This window comes from Boleophthalmus pectinirostris, unplaced genomic scaffold, assembly GCF_026225935.1.
Source record: "Boleophthalmus pectinirostris isolate CB_2022bp ecotype Guang Dong unplaced genomic scaffold, ASM2622593v1 HiC_scaffold_19, whole genome shotgun sequence".
Classification (NCBI taxonomy): Eukaryota; Metazoa; Chordata; class Actinopteri; order Gobiiformes; family Gobiidae; genus Boleophthalmus; species Boleophthalmus pectinirostris.
The window spans coordinates 27,462,622-27,478,084 of record NW_026571140.1 but is presented as its reverse complement, the minus strand read 5'-3'; the positions used below and the strand labels follow the sequence as shown (position 1 = coordinate 27,478,084).

The following is a 15,463-nucleotide window of genomic DNA, read 5'->3' as shown; positions in this document are numbered from 1 at the left end:
GCCACATGAATAGTATAAAAAACGTGAGATTTACATAGACAAAATGATTGTGTGTGACTTTAAAGATTTAATATGTTGGCATCTGTGGCCATTCCAATATCCAATAGTGTATTATGACTGATAATGCAAAAACATATTATGCTGTTTCTATCTATGAGCTTAAATTTCCCAAAGCCATCCCACCATCTCCTACCACATTCAATAATTTCTGCCTCTTTTTATTTATTTTTGAGGTGATTTATATGTGCTTTTTAAGTTTGAAAAAAAAAACGTGCTTTGTCAAACTCCAGTCAGCTGTTGTAGTCTATGACACATTTTTAATCAGTTGATATCTTTTATTGTTTTACAGTTTTGCTGAAGCCAACATACCATACAAATACAGTAGGCCTACTTACATTTATTCCTTCAATGTCATAATCAAACTTTCTCCCCTCCAACAGTTACCTCACATACGGTGCCTTTATTATACATCATTATGTGGCCTTCCTCGATTTAGATCAGTGACTCTCAAACTCTGGTGGTACACAAGCTTTTTCAGCGTTTTCTGTGGTTTTGACCTTTAATTTTATTGTTTTGGTTTGTCATATTTTGGTCTTCCTTTGAGTTCGTCTTCATTCTGATAAAGGTTAAATATGGTGGTTATGCATGGAAATCCAAATATTTATAGTAGCCTATATTTATTGTAGTATATTTATAGTTTGAGAAACACTGATTCAGCTAAATGTGTTTACCAAAGTCACATTTCGTATTTTGTATTTCTAACACTGGTAAACTATAAACTTCATCTATTACTTTCAAGTTACTTTAAGTCCTTCAACCATCTTGATGCAAAATATTATACTCATTCATACATTTAGAAAACACCTTATCTTAATACCACTTTTAGGGATATGAAAACAGCTCATAATATACATACATTACATTCATTTTCAATACATTTGCTGGTGCTCTTTCGTAAGTCTGTTTACACCAAAGGAATCAGTAAAATGTAACTGACAGTGAAGTATAAAGTTTTTTTGATCAGTCAGGCTGGACACAAGTGGACACAAACAACAGCCAAACCCTATTATTTTCTTAACAAACAGAAAAAGGTCAAAGAAGAGCTATAGAACTGGCCAGGATGTGCCCATTGCTTATTTTCAACAACTAATGGGAGTTGCAATGAAATAATGAAACATCTAAGAGTATAAATATACATACAAAAAAGTTAATATTTTCAGTCCATTTCATTTATAAGAAAGCAAGGGAGGTTAAAATAAGTTACTGCTGAGAAAACTCTTCAGTCAGCATTAAAATCTCTAAAAACTGTTCTATCAAAATATATCAACACAACTAAGAAGACATATATATACAAAAGTGTACATCTAATATTCCCTTTCAACAAACTTTAGGTTTATGGGGGCACCTGGACAGAGCAGGCCATGGGTTTTGGCTTTGACATAATCAGTCTTCGGGGACACCTCAATGCGAAACTTCTGAATCATCTGCAAAAAAAAAAAAAGTTGGATTTGTCAGAATCTGTCACTTTGTCAAATTACAAACTCATCTAATTTATTACATATTTAAACTTATGCAGTCACACAAGAAATGTAATGTTTTGTGCCACCATAAAAATATAATTTAGCATCTCATATATCTTGTGATTTTTTGTAAAGTCATTAAAATACTTTTACCATATAAAGCTTTGTTTATATTGTATTCCATCATATGTAAATTCTTACCCTTATGAGAGCTAGGTGCATTTCCAACTCTGCGATTCTTCTGCCAATGCAACTTCTGATGCCGTAGCCAAAAGGAATGGAGCCAAAGTTGTCGACATGGTCTGTTGTGTCTTTTCTTACCCAGCGATCTGGTCTAAAGTCCGTAGCATCCGTAAAGCTTTCCTCCTCCAGAGATGTTGAGTAATGACACAGAGCCAACTGCGTCTAATAAAAGCCAAATGCAGAAAAAGTGCAGCCCTCAATGAAAACAGCTGTGCCATGGGACAATGCAATAAAGACGTATGAGTCATGAAAGATCACATTACAAATTACAACATATTCCTTTGGCCGTTGCTAAGCTTATTCTTTCCTTGAGACCATGAAAACTATAACAACCTTAATATCATTTTCATCAATATTACCCCTTTAGGGATGAAGTATCCGCCCACCACCAAGTCATCTTGAGTAATACGACCATTGCCTGGGAGAACAGGAAAAAGCCTACACCCAAGGAGACAGATCAAACAAGTATTAAAATGTGTTCTATTACATTTCCAGTCTAAAGCTTAAAACTGCAGATAATGTGTAAATGTATGTAGCTTGTACCTGAGTGTCTCTTTGACCAGACCGCGGATAAGTGGCAGTTGAGAGACATCATCAGCAGAAGGCACTGTGTTGGGTCCTAAAGTTTTATCCACTTCTTCATGGATCTGTTGCTGTATATGTGGGTAACGTGCTAATAAATAAGTGGCCCAAGACAGGGTGAAAGAAGTCTGGAAAAACAAAGGAGAAAACTGTATCAAATCTGTTGTTCAAGTATTATCCAATCATGTGTCTGCTATATGTTTAAAAAGGGCAATGAATTTGAAATGTTGTAATTCCCCCAAATTACATTATCATTTTCCTTGTGGAAATGTTTTATTCTTTGTCAGAAACTGAAACTACAGCAACATATTTTTAAAACATGATTTAACCTTAATCTAGCGTAAATTTGGATCACTGTACAGTGAAAATTAAGTTTCCTCCATGTAACCATTGCAGCACCAAACTGAAGTCTGCTGAACATCAGTGTCTCAGAGTGAATTTAAGATCAAAAAGACAAGAGCTCTTGAAGATGACCGCATTTTAGTCACAGCGCTTCATCACCTTGTTCTTCCTCTGGTTCCCCACTGATTCTGTCACCACTCATTCCACATTTAACAACTTGATCCTAATCAACCCCAGCTGCTGGCAACACCTCAGACAAAGCACTTCAGGAATCACAGGACAAATCAAATCGCGCTTTAAAAAAAACGTCTCTTTCTCTCCTCCCCCCACATCGCCTCTGCGCTTTCAGACATACATCAGCTCCCCTGTTACCTCTCTCTTGGCTCTTTTATGAGAACCTCCTCTGAAAGCCAAGCCCAGCGCTGCCCCCTAGCCTCATCTTGGCTGGTTGGTGCTATAACTCTCGCTCAGGCTAATACGTCTTGACAGCTCTAGTGTGTGCTGAGTAAAGGCAAATGCAGCAAGGGGTCAGGTACTGGCTCAGCACAGTCCACCCCCTGCCAGGGCATGGCCGTTGTAACAAGTTCAACAAAAACATACGCACCCCTTTATCCCATGGCCCCCCGCTCTGCACAAAACACTCTACACCCCCAATTCTTATTAATCTGACAGAACCCAAAACAAATTAGGAGCTAGCTACACACATGCTCACTCAGATGCAAATGCGCACACAAGGGCAATGACAGGAAAATACTTTAAGTCCAAATGAGAGTGTCTCCAATTCAGCTAAAACAATTAAAATAAATATTTGTCCATAAAGAACGATTTTCAAAAAACGTATGTAAAACATTAAGGGCAGGTAAAATTACTGATCTGTACAAAGTTGAAAAATTTTTATTTTGAATGCAGAATATTTAATTTATATTTAGAAGAATGCAGAATATTTAACTTATTATATTTATAAATTGTCATAAATGTTAATAAGAGACAGAAAAAAACATGATAATACTAGCCAGTCTTCAAGCCCCCCTCTGCAAATCTTAACAAATGATGGGAAACCAAATCTGAGTGAGAACAATCTTAACAGTGGGACACTGTGTAACCCCTGATTCACTGTGCTGACCTGACGCTGGCACAGCTACACAGGTCTGAATATGGCGCCAGAAACCCAAGCCCTGAAACTGAAGCCCGGGCCAACACACACGTGCGACTCACAGACTATCAAACCAACACAGTAGCTCCCCTCACCTCTCGCCCATATCACCTGACACTACTGTACCATCGGGCAGTTATATAATCAAAAGAACAAAGAGCTTCTAATATTCAACAAGGTTCTTAACCACATAAACAAAGAGAGACATTGATAGATTACAAAAAAAATGCCAATACCATTAACAAAGGAGTGAAACTGGTATGTACCCTGGGGCTAGACAAGGTGCCAATTTGAAACTCTAATCTTTATTTCACCCAACCTAAAAAAGGAAACACTAAGGATTAAGGCAGTCTACAGAAGAAAAAAAAATCAAGACAAAGATAAAAAAGGAAACACTAAGGATTAATGCAGACTACAGAAAAAAAAAAAAATCAAGACAAAGACAATTGAAAGAACTGAACTGTAGTGAGGAACAGTGACATTTTTTTTTTTTTTGTCTTACAGTAAACTCATCTCTAAATACAGAGCAAATCTAGCCTACTCCCTACTTCAACTGTTGTTACATCCACAAATAGCGCTCATACTCATACTTTATTGCAACAGCAACACTGTCAAAACATTTAAGAATTCTGGATAAAAATTAACTTAACTTGATTATTTATTTTCCCCATTCTAATTCAGTTGAAAATATGGATTTTATGCATAGTCCTTAAATTATTCTATGCAAGACATCTTTAATTAAAAAACAATTAAAACTATACAAATGTGTGTCTATGTTAGTTAAATTATACATCAAGCCATTACATCTACCATAAATATTAATCATGGCAAGTTAACTTAAGATATTTGGCACTCACTGTCTATTTTTGGCACTATTAGTTGCTACTGCCAACTCAAGCCTAAAGTTCTTTCTAGCCTCACACGTCCATTTGAGCATACAAACCGTGTCAACTCCAGCCAGTAGCATCTCCGTGACATTGGCGTAGATCTCCTCCATGGTCATCTCCTTGGTGACAAGCAAATGTGTGAGCATCCCTCCTTTAACTTCCTCTCCGCACTCCAGCTGGGTTTTGATTTGGGAAAGCCTCTTACTGACGTGAATGTGGCCTAGGATTACCAAAGAAAAACAAGAAAACGTGGGAAGGCGTAGTGTGAAGGGAAAGCAAATGGACAAAAAAAAAGTTATGTAACAGAGGGACCCCATACAAGCACCCGTTATTCAGAAGGAGGAGATTTAGATGCAAATTAAGATTTCTTGGAAGGACACACCATTTGTCCACCCAAATTAGGCAAATAACTCCACAGACCCACCAGACGGATGTTTATTACACATGAATTAAAAAGGGAAAACATGATCTACTTGCAGTCTTTAAACTAAAAGCAATTAGTTAGTAAAACAGATTCAAGATTTCTGAATGACATACTAAATTTGAAAAGGCCGTCCCAGGAGTCGCAGAATTCCTCCCACGGTTTGGGGATGATTGGTCTGAGCCACTTGGGAATAGCCCCAGCGTACATTGTTGTCTTGAAGGTGCTGAACATTAGGTGTAGTGCACTTATGTAGTCTTGAGTTTCTTTTGGAATCTCATTTTGCAGACAGCCAAGTCGACATTCGTACAAAATGACTGCCACACCTGTAATGAGACAAAGAGTGGGAATTTACATTACAGATCAAGAAAAACATTGTACTGATGTAGATAAGAATGCTTTAGTGAAATTTTGGCCTTTTCATGTAGTATTAAAGAGCCTTCATGTTCATTTTAAAAGTTTTATTGTTTTATGAGGCCAGAAACTAGCTCTGATTCTGAACTTTGCTTTATTATGTTTTTCAAGGTTGTGCTTGGTGTAATCATTTTGACCATCATTAATCCATGCCATAACTATATTATTATTGATTTCCTTAACGGACTACTGTATACTTAACATTCCAAGTCCTCTCTCTAAGTATAAGCTCATTACAAACCTTCCATGGCGTATTTAAAGAAGAGATCATTCACATTTAAGACAGTGGCTCCATCAGGTTGCTGAGAGCGCAGAAAGTGAAGTCGCTTAATTAAGTCGTCCACAACACAGTTCACATCATCAGAAAACACTGCTACGTCCCGTGGTCGCATTATGAGTTGCCTAAGGACACTGCGCATCTTCAGCCAGTCTTCCCCCTCTCTGAAAAACATTGGGGAATAACAAAGTAAATGCAATGCTATAGTAATGCTTAGGTAGCATTTTTACGTACACTGTAAAAGTTTGTTTGTGTATAGATTTCTTAGTGTAATTCCTTCCACTTACCTTTAATTTTGTTACATGAAGCAATTATTGCAGTGCAAGTTTGACAAATTGTATCATTATCATTAGCACACACACAAAAAGAGCAAACAAATTCACTTTTCAAGGCACCAACAGTCTAAAGGAGCAATGTTCACATCCTGCTACAGTCAATGCTGTGGACAGAGTACAAGGAGTCTGCTTTGGGTTACTCCTATGTAATTTTGGAGATCAAAGGTTAAAGTGGACTCACGCTGAGATGAGTCCCGTCGAGTGGCCTCTCATGTCTCTGTACTCCTTCCAGGAGTCCATGTTGGCCCTCTGTGGAGCCACGCCCTCTGCCCTCAGAACCTGGGCAACCAATTCACGGTCCGCGATTGAGACCACCAACTGTGGCCCAAAGCGAGACTTGAAGATTTTCCCATACTTCTTCTGATGCTCCAACTATGGAGAAGAAATGCTATCAATGTTTATGCATATTGCATTACTTAACTGAATGAACTTTTCAATCGTTTCAAAATTTATAGTTTTATTGATCTGTTACTTGTAGAGTAGTGGGCCTACAATTGTTTTAAGAGATTAATCAATAAATGCACAGAAAATAAATAAACGTCCCTTTGATCAAAATAAGTGTAAAAACTTGAATGTTAATTTTGAGCTAATTTGTCTCTTGATGGAAAAGAAAGAGCTTGAGTTTCCCGGTGCGCTATTACGCATAGACGGACGTTTTACGCATTCACTTTTGTATCTGAATCTTTTACCTGGATTTCATGTATTCTGGCAAAGCCATCCCTCCAGAAGAACTCGATGAGGTTGGACAAAGTGCTGGGGCCAGGCATGTCCTTCAGACTCTTCAGGGCAATTTTTTCCATGTTGCCGCCGCGGGCTGTGTCTGGCGTGAGGAGCCTCTCGGGCATGTCCGCCTGTCCAGCTGCGGAGATCCCCAGAGCCTCGCTCGTCGCGGACTTGTGCAAAGCGCGTAAATTGACCAACAGCTGCCGTGTGCCGTGAACATTTCTCCAGCATGCTGTCGTTAAAGGGTTGAGGCTAACCATTGTGTCTCTATGAGCGCGTTTAGTCCAGTTTATATTTGCTTATTAGAAGATGCACGTGCAAAGTTGATCCCTCCTATGTTGTAACGTAATGTTAGATTTCCATTGATTGTGGTTCTCTTTTAAAGCCATGGCTTGTACAATCATTCGCAGTGGAACGGGATTGGATGGTCAGTTCCAAAATGGGAGGGTTAAGTCTCTTTTAGGTAATAGGCGTTCCTTCCCCAAAAACTACAGGCTCCACAGGTTGGTCTCCGCTGGTGACGATTTCAACGTGCCGATATAAGGTTACATCACACCAATCGTAGGCTGCTCACTTTCTAAACTTAAAACCAGATTAAGAAGTTCAGTTAAAATAAAGACTACGACTGTAGTCATTTGACATACAAGACAATATGATAGAAGTACGGACAATGTGGCTGAAGTTTCCGCATCCAGGAACTGACTTTCTACTTTTTTTCTTTTCTTTCCTTTTTTTTTTTTTTTTTTAGTTTTCTACAAAATACGTCATATTATATCAATTGTATTTCAAATGTAATCGTTTAGAAATTGTTATTTAATCTTATAATTACCGCCATGCATTATTTGCACAATGTCCTTACATGACCCCTCCATGGTGTCTGCCTTTATATCCTTCTAATCCAAACCGATCCGATCAAATCCAATTTTTTAGACAACAATTTAAAAATAACTGTCACCCAACGTGCCTTACACAAGTTCAAAGCGGCAACAGAACATTAAACCACGAGGCAAAACAATAATGAATTTAAATTAATAAAACACATACACTGTATGTCACCCCTTCTAACGGAGTTAAAATGCAAAGGAAAAAAAAAATGTTCTAAAAGATTTAAAAACAGGAAGGGACCAGCCTGTCTTCTAAGAACTAAATCCCAACTACTCTTGGAGCAGCCCTGTATTTACTAATGTAATCTTTTTCTAATGAATAGCGCAAATTAATTAGTCTCTTCTAATTTGCTTTGGATGAATTCAACTCTGCCTCATTAGGTCTACTCCTTTCAAGAAGATACAAAACAGGGATTAAATAAAGCCACAAACAAAGCCATTCACATTTGTCTAGAGTAGAGGTGGGCTTGTTTCCACACTTTGTTAGTTGGAATAAAAGAAAATTGTAAATACTTTTCCAACAAATTTCCTGTTGGTTTATTTTGCTTTTGTAAGATGTACAAAAATATCCACATATTACATACATACATACATACATTATTTGTCAAAGTTAAGAGCAATTATACACTGTGTTGTAAAATAAAATCTGAAATGAAAAACAACCAGCAAAAACAACTGAGAAGTGTCATACATTAACCAAAATGTTTGTCTAAACAGGTTGCTCATTTGCATTTTCAAATGTTAATAGTCACAAGAGGTGTAATCAGTTGAAGTCCACCAGGTTAATTCCAGAAGTGAACTGTGAGGACAACATATGTCCTTGGTGTTTTCTAAAGCTTTCTGAAGCGCTTAAAGAGCGGGTGCACGTTTTTTGCCAACAAAGCAGCTTTATTGCCTCGGCTCTGATACTCCATGTAAACAGTGTCGTCTGCCCCTGACATGGAGCTCATTGTTCCTGTCCGTCTGGAAATCTGTAAATATTAAAATAGAACAAAGTATAAGAAAATATAAATTCAACAACAAAATGCATGTTTTACTCTTTGAACAGGTTCTGTGTGCTTGCCTCCAATTACTTTTCAGGGTTTTATTGTTGATGTATTATTTACTTATTGTAATTCATTGTGTTTTTGTCTAAACAGTCCAATACAGTGGGTAATTCTGTCCACGTGTACAGCTTCAGCTTGTTTACAAAAAAGTTGTACATTTGAATGTGTTTTTTCTCTGTCATGTAATTTGTACATTTGGTCACACGTCTTAGGGCACATGACCTCGTGCTCCTTTAAAAGACCTGACTGGCCTGACCAAGACACCACGTGTATCAAAACGCTTTGGCTTGTACCATTTAAGGACTTTTATTCTAATTCCAACAGTGCCACAGACTTTTTTGACAGGTTTTACTTTATCACAGTAAGTTTTTACACTACAAGCTTTGTCATATTCACTGTCTGCTTTTGTGCCTTGTCCTTCAGTAGCACCTGGTGCTATCTTAGTAAAGATACCCTGACGCTCTCACTTCCTGGGGTTTTATTATGTTTTGTTTTTTTTTGTTTGTTTGTTTACCTGTGGCCGACCGCCCACCTCTCCAGCTACAACTTCCTCCTCTGCATCCAGATCTGAGGCTGCCAGGACTTTCTGAAGGAGCTGGTACTGCTCCTCACGTGTAGAAAACATCAGGTCTTCTTCATCCATTCCGGCCAACTTTGTGATTACCTAAGACATGAACTCGCAGTTATGTAAGATGTATTGTGTCACGAGGAGCAAGGAAAGGAAAATAGTGACCTTGTAACAACACACCTTAAAACTGTAGCCCTGGTCAACCAAGAACCTCTGTCTTTTTGTGGAGTATGCCATCTCTTGCGTGTCCTGAGACACCAGTGAGTAGAAGTAGGCATTGTATTCCTCAGCAACCATTCCTGGACAGATCAAAGGTTGCAAAATTTCCATACTCATTTAATACTTATTTATTTATTGGTATAGCACTGATGGAAGCAAGGCTGCACTATTGGCCTCTCAGACCACCTCCAGTCACTCACTGAAGCCAGTTGCACATTAGAGATTTTAATCTGTGACACACAGGGTGCAGACAACATTAATACTGATAGAACGCACTAGAGCCAAAGATGATCCACTGTGGCACCTGGTATTTCCAGCTGTCTCCCATCTAAATACTAACCAGACCCAACACTGTTAAGCTTTGGAGATCAGACAAGATAACCAACCTTTTTTGGCTCTCAGAACTCTGCCAAGCCTCTGGGCTTCCTGCCTGCGTGATCCACCGTGAGATGAGATCTGAATAAGTACATTGGCCTCTGGAAGGTCAAATGAGGTGTCTCCAACCTGTGAGACAATCATGTAGTAGAACTTTAGTAGTTTTGTTTTACAAGCCTGTGGCAGACTACAATGTGATACTATCATAATCAGATTTGTCATATTTAGAAAATGTAATATGGTAAAATCTAACTTTAACACTGTCTTTACGTTTGTATATGAGTCATATGCTTCCAAGCAGAATACAGTACACTTCATATATTTAAAAAGATCAAATCTAATAGATAGGGTACATCAGTTTACCTTGGAGATAAATATTGTGTTAATTTTTGGGTTGTGCTTAAAGTTTTGAAGGATCTGCATTCTCTCCCCCTGAGATGTTGGACCATAGATGAAAGGCCTTCACAGAATTAAAATTAATGTTAATTATGATATATATTGTTATTAGTAATAGAAGAAACAGTCTTTAATCTATAAATAAGTGACCTTACTTGTTGAGACGGATTGCATATTCCTTTAGAGCAAACACATTATCAGCAAAGACAATAATCTTGTCATTGCGTCTTTCGTGGAATCGAATTAGAAACTGACAAGCTCGAAACTTGTTTGGATTCATTGTATAGAGAAGGATCCGCTTTTTGGTCTTGATGGCGACATATTCTCGGTAAAACTCTGGAGACATTGGACACCACACCTGGAAAAAATACATAAGAAAAAGACACATCATTTTAGGAATGTATAGATGTATGTTTCTAGACACTTCTGTCTGGTTGAATTAATTATTTGTATTTGTTGTTCAGTTGCATAACTCACCTCTGCACACTGGACTTTGGCAATATACCCATTATTCTGCAACTCCATCCAGTTGGCCTCATACAGTTTAGGTCCGATCAGGAAGTTGAGGTCAACAATCTTGTCATCTTCTCTGACTAAAGTAGCTGTGAGTCCCAGTTTACAGTGGGCCTGGACAATGGTCAGGACACGACGAAACATCTTGGCTAAAAAAAAAACACACACACAAATAGTATGTTAACATGCACAGAAAAATCTGATCTGATTTCTGGAGTTATAAGATTATCAAAATGTCATCTAAACAGTTATATTTGACATGAGTAATCTGATTCCTTTTTGATAGTTCAGGGCTGTGCAGGTGTTTTGTTTCCTTCACACATGTTAAAGACACAAAGACTGCATATTTAGGCTGAGTTCTTCTCTCAAACAGCCTCCACCTTGTCATGTCATATGGTAATACAGGAAGTGCTCCGCTGTGTTTTTAAACTCCATAGACCTTCACTAGCCCTGGAAATTGCCAATCTCTACCGAACAAAAGATAAAAGGAGATGTTAACTTAAAAACAACTGCTTCATCACAAGATGGAACAGAGCAGTTTGAGCTTCGGAGATGCAGACAGACTAACAATAAAGAGTTATTCAAACACGTGTACATGAAACAAAACACAACTCCTGGTATGTTTTGATGCGGTAACAACAATATAATATGGCATAAAGCTCAAAAGAGTCCATTTTGTGTAATATAGGACCTTTAAAAATCAAAAGAGTTATACTAACATGTATGTTTTTTCACTCTTTCTTTAAATACAAGAGTAAAAAACCATTAACTGATGCATGTGACCAGGTAGTTTTGATGTAAAACACACAAATATCAGATTACAGATTACTAATTAGTAGGTTATCTGATTACTTTCATTATCTTTTTTATACTGGCAATATAAATGTACGCACTGATATAATGGTTTATTTATTGACCCATAAGCTTACCAGGGATCGTGTGCACCTCATCCAGGATCATGAGGCCCCACTCTTGAGTACGCATCCACTCCATGACCCTCTCGGCCTCCCATGAACGCTTTGTTGTGTGTCCCAACATAGAATAAGTACTAATAGCGATGGAGCAGCCAATGGGTTTGTCTTTAGCATCTGAAGTGAAGCGACAGATTTGAGAGTCGTCAATCGTGGACCACATCTTGAACTGGGCTTTCCACTGCTCCACTGAGACTGAGGAGTTACCCAAAACAAGACAGCGTTTCCGTACAGTGCATGCAGCTGTTACACCTACCAGAGATTTACCAGCACCTGCAAGGAAATCAGATGGTTAAACCACAAAGACAGCCAGTCATGGGGACAAATGATCTTTTCACTGAAATAAATCCTTAAATAATAATAATTATTATTTTTGTAATTATTGCATTGCAAAAGAAGGTCTTGCAATACAATTCACGTTGGGGCTAAAAATCTTTCTTGAATAATAAAATCACAATCTGAAATCCTGTCTTTTCTACTCTCACATCAAAAGACATTCAAATAAAGTAACATCTGTAAATTACAATGTATGTTTAATATATAAAATATAGTAAACTACAACTAATGACTAACTAATATTTGATTAAGAGTTTAAGTAAAACAGTAGCAACATTCACAACAATGGCAGCAACATTATTATTACCATGGACTAGTAATAAAGTCACATCCCATTCTGTGGAAGGGGATGTTTAATTCAATTTGGCATTGCTATAAAACTGTTTCTCAATTTCTTCTGTAGACTCACCACAGGGAAGTACAATGACTCCTGAGCGTGCACGCCCATTTCCAAACATCTTGCGCAGGCTTTTTTCTTGATAAGGCCTCAACACTGCAGTGGCCTTTAAGTCAATGTTGATGTCTGGGTTGACTGAATCATTACGAAAGTCATACTCCGCTAGCAGAGGGTACTCCAAATTAATGCAACGCTTCTGAAGCTCCTCAATCATCTCCTAAAAAAAAAAATCTGGTGAAATTTATTTTTGTGCTGATTTGGGTTCAACAGTCTTTAAATGTGCTGCAAGGTCTGACCAATCTAGCAATTGTCAACATAAAATACAAAAACCTAAAAAAGTTTAAAAAAAATAAAATTATCCAACACATACATACTTGTCTAATTTCAAATGACACTGTTTGAGTCTCTTCTTCTTCCTCCTCATCTTTGTCCATTTGCTCATAGTAACTAAAAATGTCTTCAGGAACTTGCTCAGTTGAACCATCAGCAGCCTGTGATGTAGAGGCACCTCCTTTGTCCTGTGTCTTGGATATCTGAAAGGAGACAAACGCAAATGTGATTTTTGCCAAAGAGACGTGTTCATTCAAAACACCTAGTGATATGAGTCAGTTAATCAGTGGATTTTAGAGTAACACAAATACAACAGTACACTACATTTGTAAATAACTCATGAGCTTGCCCTTTTTTGTCTAATTTTCCTTGTTATCAATCTGATTACTTACATCGGATATAACTTATTTCAATAATCTGATACCTCCATAAATCAGATGAATCATGATAAGATTTTTGGTGTTTACAATGTCTGACGTTCGTATGTGAATGACACATAAATACAAAGATAAATTTACCGCTGATTTACTGTGGATGACTTCAGTAATAAGCTCAGTGTCCCCTCCATCTGCATTGCGAAGTCGACACTCACGGACCACACTGTCCTGTAGCAAACGCTGGATCACATCAGGGAAGGCACTCTCAACAAAGTATCTGCAATATATCAAAATGTTAAAAGAGAAAGCCAAAAACACTGTTTATGTGTTGATAATGATATTATGTTTTAATTACATTAAATCAAGACTGACCTATTGTGCTTCAGAACCAGCTTGACTTTACCATAACTCACAGTGCAGAGCTATTGATAAAAGAAATGATAAACAACCTTTTTAGTATTAAAAACCAAAAGAAAATTTAAATTAAACAGGCATTAACATTAAAACAGGCAATATAATGTCATTCCGGGTCATAGGAAGTGGTGAGATAGATAGGGATGGACATTTGCCAGTATTTGCATAGGGACTTTTCATTCATGTTTGGTCAAAGGGTAATAGAGTCAACAATTTAAGCAGACTATTTATAAAGCATAATCTGCAAGCAATAATGGACTGTAATATTAACAAAGATTATATCAAAATGTATATTACAAGTAGCATACTTTTATAAACTGTATTATTCCATCAGGGACAGACGTCTTGCTGAGTTTTTGTAGATACTCCACAATGTCTGATGTCTGAAGGCCCACACTGACAGCTGCGTACAAGGAGTAGGCAGTCAGCTTGTACTCATGGATGTGGTTTGGTCGACACACAGGCTCAGCTATGGCCACCAAGAAATCCTGAGCGTACTTGTAGACTGGTGAGAAAGCTTCAAGAAAAATGTGTCCATCAGGAGCCTTGAGAAAAGACAAAGAGAGCAAAAAAATACTTCCATTAAATAACCCAGAAGAGTATATACCGCCATCTTGTGGCAAAACAGTAGAATAGCAGGTAAGGATGATTTGGAATTTGGACAGTAGTATACACATTTGAGAAAACAAGAACACAGGATGGAAACAACATAAATTGTATCTAGTCTTACCACCCAGAGCGGTCGTGAGGAATGGTCATTCTTCAGTAGCATCTCGGTGCGGTAGTCTTTGGCTCCGTACTCATCCACTTTAGTGCCCGATTCATCCACCTGTTTCCCAGCTGCAGCAGGTACAGCCTCCTGTGACTCATTGCCTCCAAAATCATCTTCATCATCTTCTTCATCATACACACGCTTTTTAGACTTCTTATCTACAAAAATAAACAACAGTCAAGCTATATCAGTTGTCAACAAGTAAACATATAATACATATTAATAATATACTTTATGAAACTATAATTATTCTACAGATTTCATTTAAAGGTGCACTATTAACTGGAGAGGCGGTCCTGCTGACAGTAAGAATAATGCATGTTTATTCAAAGTATATTAGAGCAATAAAAACACCTGCAATTGAAAAATATAAAGTGGAGAAGTTTAATGTCATACTGTGGGATATTTCAGGATAATAGGATGGTGACACATTTGAATTGGGTTGATTTATGTTTTTGGAATAGTTAATGACAAGTGAATAAAAACTCACTGCTAATATGGTCACGTTAAGCTAACAGCTAACCACAACATGATGAATGTGATAAAAGCAACTTACCCCGGTCACTTTTGTCCTTCTTACCCATTCTTATGCTTAGAGGGTAAGATGATTTGATAGATTTAATGTGAATATTTGCTAAATTAAGCTACAACATCAGTGAAATAGAAGTACACAACTATGGATGAGCAGGATAACCAGCATGATACGGCGATCTGCTGTTTCAATACTGTATTAAACTTCCGGTTTGAGCCTTCAAAATAATAATAATTAAAAAAAAAATTGTATCTGACTTGAGAAATTAATCTGTCAAATTTTGTTAATTAATGTGTTAATTTAAAGACCACTAAAGGCACTTAAGGGTTTTTCAGAGTTTTTCAAAGGGAATAAAAGCGCCAGACTAAAGAATAAATTATTTTATGTGTAATAACATCTTGAAGAGCACCGGAAACATACTTTCTAATATTTGGTC

At 37.5% G+C, this 15,463-nt stretch overlaps 2 protein-coding genes across 2 annotated transcripts; both read right to left on the bottom strand.

Annotated features, from left to right (window-relative positions):
* Window positions 1-348: 348 nt before the first annotated feature.
* On the bottom strand, window positions 349-7,383 carry LOC110173034 (cytochrome P450 27C1). The gene is made up of 9 exons (XM_020939007.2): window positions 6,864-7,383; window positions 6,356-6,546; window positions 5,804-6,003; window positions 5,265-5,474; window positions 4,784-4,947; window positions 2,307-2,473; window positions 2,123-2,201; window positions 1,722-1,925; window positions 349-1,484 (listed from the first exon to the last, which is right to left on the bottom strand). The coding sequence occupies exons 1-9, from the start codon at window positions 7,155-7,157 to the stop codon at window positions 1,365-1,367; spliced, it is 1,629 nt and encodes a 542-aa protein (XP_020794666.1). The 5' UTR covers window positions 7,158-7,383; the 3' UTR covers window positions 349-1,364.
* A 911-nt stretch (window positions 7,384-8,294) lies between these two features.
* Window positions 8,295-15,215, bottom strand: ercc3 (excision repair cross-complementation group 3). The gene is made up of 15 exons (XM_020938865.2): window positions 15,052-15,215; window positions 14,454-14,653; window positions 14,032-14,268; window positions 13,682-13,731; window positions 13,451-13,586; window positions 12,977-13,135; window positions 12,615-12,819; window positions 11,828-12,142; window positions 10,863-11,047; window positions 10,541-10,743; window positions 10,353-10,449; window positions 10,001-10,118; window positions 9,576-9,694; window positions 9,342-9,491; window positions 8,295-8,752 (listed from the first exon to the last, which is right to left on the bottom strand). The coding sequence occupies exons 1-15, from the start codon at window positions 15,077-15,079 to the stop codon at window positions 8,612-8,614; spliced, it is 2,343 nt and encodes a 780-aa protein (XP_020794524.1). The 5' UTR covers window positions 15,080-15,215; the 3' UTR covers window positions 8,295-8,611.
* Between the last annotated feature and the right edge of the window lie 248 nt (window positions 15,216-15,463).

Bases quoted from the DNA above. Each gene is read 5' to 3' on its own strand.
- LOC110173034 (XM_020939007.2), bottom strand. From the start codon at position 7,157: ATGGTTAGCCTCAACCCTTTAACGACAGCATGCTGGAGAAATGTTCAC. The intron at 6,547-6,863 runs GTAAAAGATTCA...TCTTCTCCATAG, and splicing joins CCAGAATACATGAAATCCAG to TTGGAGCATCAGAAGAAGTA. The intron at 2,474-4,783 runs GTTTGTATGCTC...TTGTTTTTCCAG, and splicing joins TACTGGCTGGAGTTGACACG to ACTTCTTTCACCCTGTCTTG.
- ercc3 (XM_020938865.2), bottom strand. From the start codon at position 15,079: ATGGGTAAGAAGGACAAAAGTGACCGGG. The intron at 13,136-13,450 runs GTAAATTTATCT...GTCTCCTTTCAG, and splicing joins TCATCCACAGTAAATCAGCG to ATATCCAAGACACAGGACAA. The intron at 10,450-10,540 runs GTAAGGTCACTT...AATTCTGTGAAG, and splicing joins TATGCAATCCGTCTCAACAA to GCCTTTCATCTATGGTCCAA.